This window comes from Macaca nemestrina, chromosome 2 (genome assembly GCF_043159975.1).
Source record: "Macaca nemestrina isolate mMacNem1 chromosome 2, mMacNem.hap1, whole genome shotgun sequence".
NCBI classification, from domain to species: domain Eukaryota; kingdom Metazoa; phylum Chordata; class Mammalia; order Primates; family Cercopithecidae; genus Macaca; species Macaca nemestrina.
The window spans coordinates 53188330-53200652 of record NC_092126.1 but is presented as its reverse complement, the minus strand read 5'-3'; the positions used below and the strand labels follow the sequence as shown (position 1 = coordinate 53200652).

General features: G+C 39.9%; 1 protein-coding gene across 2 annotated transcripts in view; it reads right to left on the bottom strand.

Annotated features, from left to right (window-relative positions):
• Positions 1 to 9677: 9677 nt before the first annotated feature.
• LOC105463683 (eukaryotic translation initiation factor 2A) overlaps positions 9678 to 12323 on the bottom strand; it is a 34632-nt gene continuing 31986 nt past the window's right edge. For both annotated transcript variants that reach the window (XM_071091097.1, XM_071091098.1), the window contains 3 exons: positions 12118 to 12246; positions 10653 to 10718; positions 9678 to 10071 (listed from right to left, as the gene is read on the bottom strand). In XM_071091097.1, coding sequence (XP_070947198.1) covers positions 10006 to 10071; positions 10653 to 10718; positions 12118 to 12246 — 261 coding nt within the window. In that variant the 3' untranslated portion in view covers positions 9678 to 10005. The remainder of the gene's footprint in view (positions 10072 to 10652; positions 10719 to 12117; positions 12247 to 12323) is intronic.

Sequence of the window (12323 nt, the reverse complement as noted above, 5' to 3'; positions counted from 1 at the left end):
CTCCAGATCTTTAGAACCCTCTAATGTCCATGTGAGGAACTGGTTTAGGTGAACCAAGTAAAATGCTTTTAATTTGTACATTCATGTTGTATATATATATACACATACATATGCTGGATGCAGTGACTCATGCCTGTAGTCCCAGCACTTCAGGAGGCTGAGATAGGTGGATTGCTTGAGCCCAGGAGTTTGAGACCAGCTTGGGCAACATGGCAAAATCCTGTCTCTACAAAAAATACAAAAATTAGCTGGGCATAGTGGTGCATGCCTATAGTCCCAGCTACTGGGGAGGCTGAGGTCAGGGATCACTTGGGCAGTGATCATGTCATTGCACTCCAGCCTAGGCAACAAGGCAAGACCCTGTCTCAAAATGTATACATATATTATAAAATACAAAAAACCTTTAGAAGTGTGCTTGTCTAACTTCCAATTTAAGATAACAGACTAAGCACATGCATCTGCCTCCCTCTTCTTAGGATCTGAGTGACATGACAGGAAAGTGGTATAAACAATAATTTTGTAGCAACATTGAAAAGAAAGAAGGACCAGTGGTCCAGAAACTGCAATCCTCCGGGAAAGAAGGAAGGACCAGTGGTTCAGAAACTGTATTAAAAACTCTAGAAAACAGAAAGATGGATTCATAATAACTGGTTTACTTATCATTTCCACAACATACCAGTGGTAAAATGAAGTTTGGGGCTGGCGAAGTACTAGAGAGGTTCCAAGAACAAAATGGAGCATTATAGAGGGAAGGAGTGGCCTATAAAGCAGCAGCTCAAGAACAGCCATGTGTCACATAACAGGGATAAGTTCTGAGAAATGTATCACTAGATGATTTCCTCACTGTGTGAACATAGAGTGTACTTACACAAACTTAGATGGTATAGCCTATTGCTCCTAAGCTACAAACCTGTACAGTATGTTACTGTATTGATACTCTAAGCAATGGTAAGTATTTGTCTATCTAAACATATGTAACATAAAAAAGGTACAGTAAAAATATGGCATAAAAGATAAAAAATGGTACACCCATATAGGATACTTAACTTGAATGGAGTTTGTAGGACTGGAAGTTGCTCTGGGCAAGTCAATGAGTGAGTGATGAGTGAACATGAAGGCCAGGGGCATTAGTATACACTACTATGGACTTTACACTTAGGCTGTGCTAAAAATATTTTTCTTGTTTTAATAATCAATTAACCTTAGCTTACTGTAACTTTTTAAATTTATAAACTTTTAATTTTATATAACTTTTTGACTCACAGTAACACTTAGCTTAAAATACACATTTGGCCAGGAACAAGCCTATAATCCTAACATTTTGGGAGGTTGAGGTGGGATGATCCCTTGAGCCCAGGAGTTCAAGACCTGAGCAACATAGTGAGACCCCGTCTCTACAAAGAGTAAAAAAAAAATTAGCTGAGTGCAGTGGTGCATGCCTGTAGTCCCAGGTACTTGGGAGGCTGAGGTGGGAGGATCACTTGAGCTTGGGAGGCAGAGGTTGCAGTGAGTCAAGATTGTGCCACTGCACTCCAGTCTGGGTGACAGAATGAGACCCTGTCTCAAAACAACACACAAAAAACACATTCACACACATTGTACAGCTGTACAAAAATATTTTTTCTTTATATCCTTGCTTTAAAAGCTTTCCTCTATTTAATTTTTTTTTAACTTTTAAAGACACAAACCCACACATTAGCCCCAGCCTACACATGATCAGGATCATCAATATCACTGTCTTCACTTCCATTTCTTGTCTCACTGGAAGGTGTTCAGGGGCAATAACACGCGTGGAGCTGTCATCTCCTACAGTAACAGTGCCTTCTGGAACTCCTCCTGAGGGCATGCCTGAGGCTGTTTTACAGTTAACTTTCTAAAGTAGGGATACACTCTAAAATAACAAGTATAGTATAGTAAATACATAAACCAGTAACAGTCATTTATAATTATCCAGTATTATGTACTATACATAATTGTATGTGCTAGACTTTTTTTTTTTTTTTAAGACAGAGTCTCGCTCTGTCGCCCAGGCTGGAGTCCAGTGGCGCGATCTTGGCTCACTGCAAGCTCCGCCTCCCGGGTTCACACCATTCTCCTGCCTCAGCCTCCTGAGTAGCTGGGACTACAGGCACCCACCACCACGCCCGGCTAATTTTTTGTATTTTTAGTAGAGATGGGGTTTTGCCGTGTTAGCCAGGATGGTCTTGATCTCCTGACCTTGTGATCCGCCCACCGTGGCCTCCCAAAGTGCTGGGATTACAGGCGTGAGTCAGTGCGCCTGGCCTTTTGTGCTAGACTTTTATAGGACTGGCAGCACAGTAGGTTTGTTTACAAACAGCATCACTACAAACAAGTGAGTAATGTGTTGTGCTAGGATGTTACAAGGCTATCATGCCACTGGGCAATAGGAATTTTTCAGCTCCATTATAAGCTTATGGGACCACTATCATAGTTGCAGTTTGTCAGTGACAAAAACATCTTTATGTGACACATAACTGTAGCTGATTAGATCACTAGCTACTACACTTCAGGGCAAAGACTTTCTTCCCCCAGGTGCAGAGAACAAATGGTTGCAGCATTTCCTCTGGTCGTAGTCCTGCAAACTGCTCACCAAAGACAGTACTGAGCCTCAGATGATGTAGACCTCCTCAAAGTCCTAAAGAGTAGAAAATGCTCCTCCCTTACAGAATAATTTTTTTTTTTGGAAATTGTGAGGCCCCTGTCATCCTACAACCACACTAACAGGACACTTGCCAGTCACAAGACCAACTGTGAGCAGGCACTCAGCCCCGCATTCAGGGCAAGCCTTTGGTGTAAGCAGCTCTTTACAACCGCCACCGTGTCCACGCCTACCACTTAACTTCATTGACTCTGCAGGGCTGAACTGTCCCTGAAGAGGTGTAATCTTATGGCTGGGCCTACGACTGACCATTGATCTGATGCAGGGGTTACAGACAGTTAGCAGGTCTATGGCTGTTAATGGACTGTGTCTTTCCACAGAGAGCTGAAGAGCCAAGAATAAAATGCTCACCTTACAATTTACTTTTGGAAAACTCAACATCTTACCTTTTCGCCTTTTTGGATTGCAACAAAAACATCACAGAATTTCTGACATTAACTTTATTTTGGAATGTATGTTGTATTCTTTTTTACTTGGCAAGGGGTATAAATTTAGGAAATGTTCAATTTAGTTTTTTAAAATCTGGTTTAACAGTTTGTCTGAAGCGGATTAGTGGCCCATGATCTTCATTAATCTTTTGGGCAATAAATGTTTAAATTGTTCAATCTGTGTCAAAACCAATCTGGCCCATTGCTTTATTTCTTTTTTTAAACAAAGTTTAAGGCCAGGAGCAGTGGCTCATGCCTGTAATCCCAAAGCTTGGGAGACCGAGGCAGGCGGATAACTTGAGGCCAGGAGTTGGAGACCAGTCTGGCCAACATGGCGAAATCCCATCTCTACTACTAAAAATATAAAAATTAGCCAGGCATAGTGGTACGTGCCTGTAAAAATCTCAGCTACTCGGAGGCTGAGGCGCAAGAATTGCTTGAGCCCAGGAGGCAGAGGTTGCAGTGAGCTGAGATCAAGCCATTGCACTCCAGCCTGGGTAACAAAGCAAGACTCTGTCTCAAAATTAGATGTTAAAATGCCAATTGCGGAGTCACATCTGATTCACTTAAGTAACTTGATCATGCTTCCACTAAATGAAAACAACAGTCTCAGAGTAATAACAGTACCAAATGTGAAAATAAATTGAGTTAAAAAACCCCAAACATAGTGAAGGAGAAAATCAGCAAGTAAAATAAAGATGATGATAATAGTAATAACAAAAAGTATTTACATTTTGTTGTTGTTTGTTTTGGAGGCAGGGTCTTTCTCTGTCACCCAAGCTGGAGTGCAGTGGCGTGATCATGGCTCACTGCAGCCTCAGTCTTCTGGGCTCAAGTGATCCTTCAGCCTCACTCTTATAAAGTACTGGGATTACAGGCATGAGCCTAAATTAGTGCCTGGCCTAAATTTTCTAATGTGACGGACGTGACTGAAGAATTCCACTTCCAGGAGTTTACACAGTCAAGAATACAAGAAGCAACATAATTACATGGTTATTTCCGTGTTATTTTGTATTCTTCTACAGAAGGAATCAGTAATATTTTTCTGTAAAATGCCAGAGAGTGAATGTTTTAGACATTGCAAAAACATGACTTGTTGTAAATATTCAACTCTGCAGTTGCAGCATGAAAGCAGCCATGGAAAACAAGTTAATGAGTGAGCATGGGTATGTTCAAAGAAAACTTTACTTATGGACAATAGATTTCACATAGTTTTATACCATTTTCACATGTCATCAAATAATCTTTTGATTTTCCAACCATTTAAAAATGTAGGCCAGCTGCAGTGGCTCATGACTATAATCCCAGCATTTTGGGAGGCTGAGGTGGGCAGATTGTTTGAGCTGAGGAGTTTGAAACTAGTCTGGGCAACATGGCAAAACGCCGCTGTTTAAATGGGGGGAAGTCCAAATGTTAGATTCTGGACTTGGCTCTTCCTCTATTCAGCTGCCAACCATGATAAACACTTTAAACCTTAAACAAACAAACAAACCATTTTCCTATTTAGAGCATGTTAAATCTTAGTTTTTCCCATAACGTCTTCCTTGATTCATTAGTTGTCCTTTACTTTTAAACAAACTGAAATTTATACTCTATATTGGTCTCCTCAGGTTGCCATAACTAAATACCAGACTAGGTGGTTTAAACAAAGTAAGTTTATTTTCTCACAGTTCTGGAGGTTAGAAGTCTGAGATGAGGATATCAACAGCATGGTTAGGTTCTGGTGAGGACTCTCTGGCTTATAGTCAGCTGCTTTCTCACCATGTCTTCACATGGCAGAAAGAGACAGAACAAGCTGTCTGGTGTCTTTTCTTGTAAGGACACTAATCCCAATCATGAAGGCCCCAAACTCTTCACCTCATTTAAACACACTTACCTTCCAAAAGGCCCATCTCCCAATACCATCACATTGGAGGTTAGGGCTTCAACATATGAGTTTTAAGGTGGCACATTCAGTCTATAACTTCCTGTCCATATATTAGTTATGTATTAGGTATTATGTATTACCTAATACATAACCAATCTGTATTAGTCAGGGTTTTCCAGAGAAACACACACACACACACACACACACACCCCGAGAGAGAGAGAGAGAGAGACAGACAGAGGGATCATGACCTCATCTAACCCTAATTACCTCCCAAAGGACCCACCTCCAAATATCATCATAGTGGGGGGTTGGGCTTTAACACGAATTTTGGGAGGATACAAACATTCAGTCCATAACACACCCAACTCACCTATTTATTTTTAATTTTTTTTTTTTTTAGAGACAGGGTCTCACTATGTTGTCCAGTCTGGTCTGCAACTCCTGGGATCTAGTGATCCTTTTGCCTCAGCCTCCCAAAGTGCTGAGTTAACAGGTGTGAGTCACTGCACCTGGCCCCCAACTCACCTTTGTAATGCCAATTTCAGACTTAAGTACCCTGATGGATAAACGAACATTTTAAGCAATCACATGGTGCTTCCTGACCACCAACATATGTTGCCTTCTTGGTCTCCTCATCGGTATGTGTGCAATAATCTATTTATATCTAATATCTCATTATTTTAACCACATGAATCAACAATGAAAAAAAGTGGTAATACTTAGAATAAAAACCTTTAGTCTTACAAACTTAATTCTGAGAACAGATGGAATTAATTAGGTGTGCCAAAAGAGAATATTACTACCACATACCCACAGGATTTTGTTCAAATGTAAACAAAGAATAAAATTGTATGAAATATTATCAATATACTGAATAGTATGTCCATAAAGCAAGCTGTAAAATATTTATATTTTAAGCTTTCTAGTGATGAACATATTCTACAGAAGAAAAAAGATCACTTTACTCTTACACATTTTCAGGAAAGTATTAATACTGTAGGAAACTGAATAGCATAGGCTAGGTCTGTTTCTCAAACTTTGCTAACATATTGGAACAGCCTGGGAAATCTTTGAAAAATACTGATACCTGATTTCTATCACTAGATTTTTTTTTTTTTTTTTTTTTGAGATGGAGTCTTGCTCTGTTGCCCAGGCTGAAGTGCAATGGTGTGGTCTTGGCTCACTGCAAGCTCCACCTCCCAAGTCCACGCCATTTTGCTTCAGCCTCCCAAGTAGCTGGGATTACAGGCGCCCGCCACCACACCCGGCTTTTTGTATTTTTAGTAGAGACGGGGTTTTACTATGTTAGCCAGGATGGTCTCGATCTCCTGACCTCATGATCCGCCTGCCTCAGCCTCCCAAAGTGCTGGGATTACAGGCGTGAGTCACTGCACCCGGCCCAATATTCTTATTTAATTGGAATGAAGGGGAACTTAGGCATTTGAATTGTAAAAGTTCCCCAAGTGATTTTAATGTGCAACAGAATTTGGGAATCACTGGCGTAAGTTATCCTGAGGATGAAAAGCATCTCCAAAATCTCAATGGTTTAAAAAACAAGTCTATTTCTCACTCATGCTACAAGTTCAAACTGAGTCAGAAGGGGGATTTTGCTTATCCTCCTTCTTTGCCATCTCAACCCAGGCCTCAGGGTCCATCACACCAGGCGAGAAGGAATGAAGAATCATGTACTGGCTTGTAAATGATTTTATGCAGAAACAATTCACACTTGTCCCTAACATTTCATTAGCTGAAGCAAGTCACTTAGTCATGCCTAATTTCAAGGAGATGGGAAGTGTAATTCTCCCACATGATCAGGAGATAAGAACAACTAGAAACATTGTTGAGGACAGTAATGTCTCCACCCCACCTCTCCCTTTTTTTGAGATGGGGTCTCACTCTGTCAGCCAGCCTGGAGTGCAGTGGTGTGGGCTCACTGCAACCTCTGCCTTCCGGGTGATCCTCCTACCTCAGCATCCCCAGTAGATGGGACCACAGGCATGTGCCACCATGCCTGACCTATTTTTTATTTTTGGTAGAGATAAGGTTTTGCCATGTTGCCCAGGCTGGTCTCGAACTCCTGAGCTCAAGCAATCTGCCTGCCTCGGCCCTGTAAAGTGCTGGGATTACACGTGTGTGCCAACGCATCCAGCCCTATATCCCATAGTTTTATATCAATGCTTTTTTTTTTTTCTTTGAGACAGAGTCTCGCTCTGTCACCCAGGCTGGAGTGCAGTCGTGCGATCTTGGCTCACTGCAACCTCCGCCTCCTGGCTTCAAGTGATTCTTTGGCCTCAGCCTCCCGAGTAGCTGGAACTACAGGTGCGTGCCACACCTGGCTAATTTTTGTATTTTTAGTAGATACAGGGTTTCATCATATTGGCCAGGTTGATCTCCAACTCCTGACCTCGTGATCTGCCCACCTCAGCCTCCTAAAGTGCTGGGATTACAGGTGTGAGCCACCACACCCAGCCAATGATTGTTTTTATAATTTCCCCATGCCACATCTTTTGGTACCAGGTCTTGAATCTTAAATTGTCTTTTATTTCATTTCAAAAACCAACTTATAAGTCTACGAGTAAGTATATCTACAAATAATTTGATTTTTTTTTTTTTTTTTTTTTTTGAGACAGAGTCCTGCTTTGTTGCCTAGGCTGGAGTGCAGCCACGTGGTCTGGGCTCACTGCAACCTCCACCTCCTGGGCTCAAGCGATTCTCCTCCCTCAGCCTCCTGAGTAGCTGGGATTACAGGGGCCTGCCATCATGCCCAGCTAATTTTTCTATTTTTAGTAGAGACACAGTTTCACCATGTTGCCCAGGCTGGTCTCGAACTGGGCTCAAGCGATCTGCCTGCCTCAGCCTCCCAAAGTGCTGGAATTACAGACATGAGCCACTATACCTGGCCACTTCAGTGACTTTTGTTAACATTAATGTGCATCACTGTGTAGCTAGTGTGTGTGTGTATATATATATATTTGTATAAATTATATAGTATACATACAGTGTATATATATTTATATATAGTATATATAGTACAGTGTAAATATATACTATAGTGTGTGTGTGTGTGTGTATATATATATATATATTTTTTTTTTGAGCAGGAGTTTCACTCTTGTTGCCCAGGCTGGAGTGCAATGGCACAATCTCGGCTCACTGCAACCTCTGCCTGCCAGTTCAAGCAATTCTCCTACCTCAGCCTCCCAAGTAGTGGGATTATAGGCATGTGCCACCATGCCCGGCTAATTTTGTATTTTTAGTAGAGATGGGGTTTCACCATGTTTGTCAGCTGGTGAACTCCTGACCTCAGGTGATCCACCTACCTTGGCCTCCCAAAGTGCTGGGATTACAAATGTGAACCACCACACCTGGTCTCCAAAATATTTTAAGGGAGTACAGAACCACTATGTTGAGTATAAGCTGGGCATGGTGATGCAAGCCTGTAGTGTCAGATAACTGGGAGGCTGAGGTGAAGGATCACTTGAGTCCAGGAGTTCAAGGTGCACTACAGCCTGGGAGACAGAGTGAGACCCTGTCTCTAAAAACAAACACCACCACCAAAAAACCCCAAACAGAACAGTGAGTATATGCCATCATTTTTTTTTTTAAGTGTATGTATATGTATACTTGAATACCCATATGGTATCTATCATTAGAAAGATACACAAAAAACTGGAAAATGTGGTAGTGGAACAGACTTAATTTTCATTGCATGCCTTTGTATTGTTTGAATCCAAAAAAAAAAAAAAAAAAATCCCGCATGTATACTTAAAAAAAAATTTTTTTTAAATAAAGGACTTTATGGGCCAGGCACGGTGGCTCACGCCTGTAATCCCAGCACTTTATGAGGCTGAGGCAGGTGGATCACGAGGTCAGGAGTTCGAGACCAGCCTGGCCAACATGGTAAAACCCCGTCTCTACTAAAAATACAAAAAATTAGCTGGGCATGGTGGCACACGCCTGTAGTTCCAGCTACTGGGGAGGCTGAGGCAGGAGAATCACTTGATCCCAGGAGGCGGAGGTTGTGGTGAGCCAAGATCATGCCACTGCACTCCAGCCTGGGTAACAAAGTGAGACTCCATCTCAAAAAAAGAAAAGAAAAGAAAAAAAGGATTTTATGTTACTACATAGGATACTCTTACAAATTAAGAAGAGTGTCAAACATCCAAACAGAGAAATGGGCAAAGGAAAAGAAAAATAAATACACTAAAGAAATACAACCAAGTATCAAACATGGAAAAGTACATAATCCATCTCTAACAAAAATAAATGTATATAACAGTAACGAACTATCATTTCTCCTTTATCAATGTAGGAAACATTTGAAAGCCTTATCACTTCTGATATTGACAACAGTGTGGAAAACTTTAAATGGTGCAAGTACAAAGCTTGAGATAGGGCAATTTGGCAGTATCCATGAAAACTAAGCAGGGTGCTTAGTGTTACTAAATGATGCATTACCTGGGGATATAGGAGCAGTATATCATAGTAACCTAAAGCATAGGCTCTGGGATTAGATGGCCATTTCCTAGCTTTGAGACACTGGCAAATTTCTTAATTTTATGGCCTTAGTTTTTTCATTTATAAAATAGAGATTATAATAATTACTTCATAGAGTCTTGTGAGAATTAAGTAGTTTTACATGTCTTATAAATTAATAAAGGATATCTGAACTAAGGAACTTATAATAAAAACAAAGTGATTAAATTTAAAATGTCTTTATTCATTTATATGGTATATATCACACTCCACAAAAAAATGACACTTGTCTTTCAATCTGTCAAGCTTAGCTTAAAAATTCATGTATCTCTTTTCTATATCACATATTGACATGATATAGGATGCAAGATATAAATATCAATTCAATAGACATTATTAAATAATTTTACTTACGTAGAATCTTAGATAAGTGGTTAAAATTATAGATTGACATTAAGTGTGGGAACAGGAATATTCTGTGTATACCAATGGGTTTAACAGAAGATGTGTTTGCACTGATTTCTGGTCATCAACTTGCTTTCTGTGAATCTTTAAATACCCAATTCCAAATCTTCCAGCTCCTGGAGAAGGGCTGTTTCTTTCTGAATTTTCTCCAACTAGAAAAGTTTAAAACAATGAAGTTATTATGAAATAGTTAGTGGATATGTAACCAAAATAATACAGAAAAAAACATGATATTTCTGACAATTTATTATGTTCACTAGTAAACACAGATTTTAAAACACAGGTTAGAAACAAATTCTGATTTGTTATCTGGTATGAATCAAGAGTGAAAAGAACAGACACTGTTTTATTGCATCCCTTTGGGCCCAAAACATTTTCAATTCTATATTTGGGATTAAAATTGTTGAAAGGAGGAGGGAAAAGGCAAACAGGGCAGTACAACTTGAGATAATAATCTTATATTTGTCTAATACAACAAATTGCTATTATTTTCAACAGTAATAGCATAGTATGCCTCTTAGGAATATTGACTTTTTCATTCACATGAACCATATCTCCTCTATTTAAGAGTAAAGCTATTTAAAAGTAAAAACATTAAAAAGAATATGGCATATGGTTTTCAAAATAAGTTTTTAAAATCTATGTGCTCTTTTACCTGACTAAATACTTGTTTATAATAAAAGGGGGAAGGCTGGTGGTCACCACAAGCCTAAATGGAAAATGCAGAAAGTACCTGATTTTTTTCTAGCTGTTTTCCAGTTGCTGCTTGTTCTTTCAGTTGTTCAATTGCTTTCAGTTTCTGCAAACATCAAATATGAGTCAAGTGGAAGGAAGTCACTTCAAATGCAAATTTCCTTATTAAGAATGTGAAACTCAAATAAGGAGATTAATAATCTTACATTTGTATCAAGAATGGTCTGTTAAAATGCTAGGATACACTATTTTTAAAGTTAAATGCTTTGGGAGGCCAAGGCGGGCAGATCACGAGGTCAGGAGATCGAGACCATGGTGAAACCCCATCTCTACTAAAAATACAAAAAATTAGCCAGGCATGGTGGTGGCCGCCTGTAGTCCCAACTACTCGGGAGGCTGAGGCAGGAGAATGGCATGAACCTGGGAGGCGGAGCTTGCAGTGAGCCGAGATCACGCCACTGCACTCCAACCTGGGTGACAGTGCGAGACTCCGTCTCAAAAAATAATAATAATAATGATAAGTTAAATACAAAATTGTAAATGTTAAAAACATGAAATTTCGAAAAATATTTTTCTCAGGCTTTTAATTAATGTTATCATGTATGTATGTGTATATGTAAATGTATCAGTAATGGCACATTTCAATGCCCCATTGGACCTGGGTGATGTTTCTGGCTTTGAGAGAAATCTCACTGAGAGCATTCTGAAAGACTGTTTGTCCAAAGTCCTACCCAATTAAAAAGAATGAAAGAGAAACCTCATAATGCAGCTGTGAAGCAGCTTGTTTTATCCCCAGGGCCACCCCAGCACACTGGCTGCAATATCACAAGTCAATACACTTCTTTTTCATCTCTGTCTCTTGATCTTCAAAACTAGAATATCTGCCCCTACTTATCACAAGGTTTCTAATGAAACACTGAGTATAAAAGTGTTCAGTGGCCAGGCATGGAGGCTCACGCCTATAATCCCAGCACTTTGGGAGGCCAAGGCACATGGATTACGTAAGGTCAGGAGTTCGAGGTCAGCCTGGCCAACATGGTGAAACCCTGTCTCTATTAAAAATACAAAAATTAGCCGGGTGTGGTGGCGCACACCTGTAGTCCCAGCTACTCGGGAGACTGAGGCAGGAGAATCACTTGAACCTGGGAGGCAGAGCTTGCAGTAAGCCGAGGTTGTGCCACTGCACTCCAGCCTGGGTGACAGGGCAAGACTCCGTCTCAATTAAAAAAAAAAAAAAAAAATTGTTCAGTATATTTCTATGCTAATGCACACTGAATTTTATTACTCCAAAAATCAAAGTATTAAGAGTCTTCAGACATTTGTGAATAGAACTAAAATCAATACTATTTCTAAGTGACAGTGCTTCTAGTGAGAAAACAACAATGAGAACTGCTAATACCAACTTCTTAGATACCTGTCTTTAGACATCTAAGTACTACCTTATTTATATAATTTTCATGTATACCTTTCAATACGCATGTCTATTTTTCATTTAAGTCTCTCACCTTCTTTAGGTTCTTGATTTTTTTGTCTATCTCAGGGTCCCCAGAAATTGACTGAGAGATAGTGTTTCGTGGTGTGCTCTGTGGGGCAGGAGTAGGTGCCAAATCTGGACTCTTGTCACTTCTTGCTTCCTGCAGGAAATATTTTTAAAAATTCAATTTAAAAAAACCAAAAACATTACAGTATTTAAATCAACATAGCTTTGGTA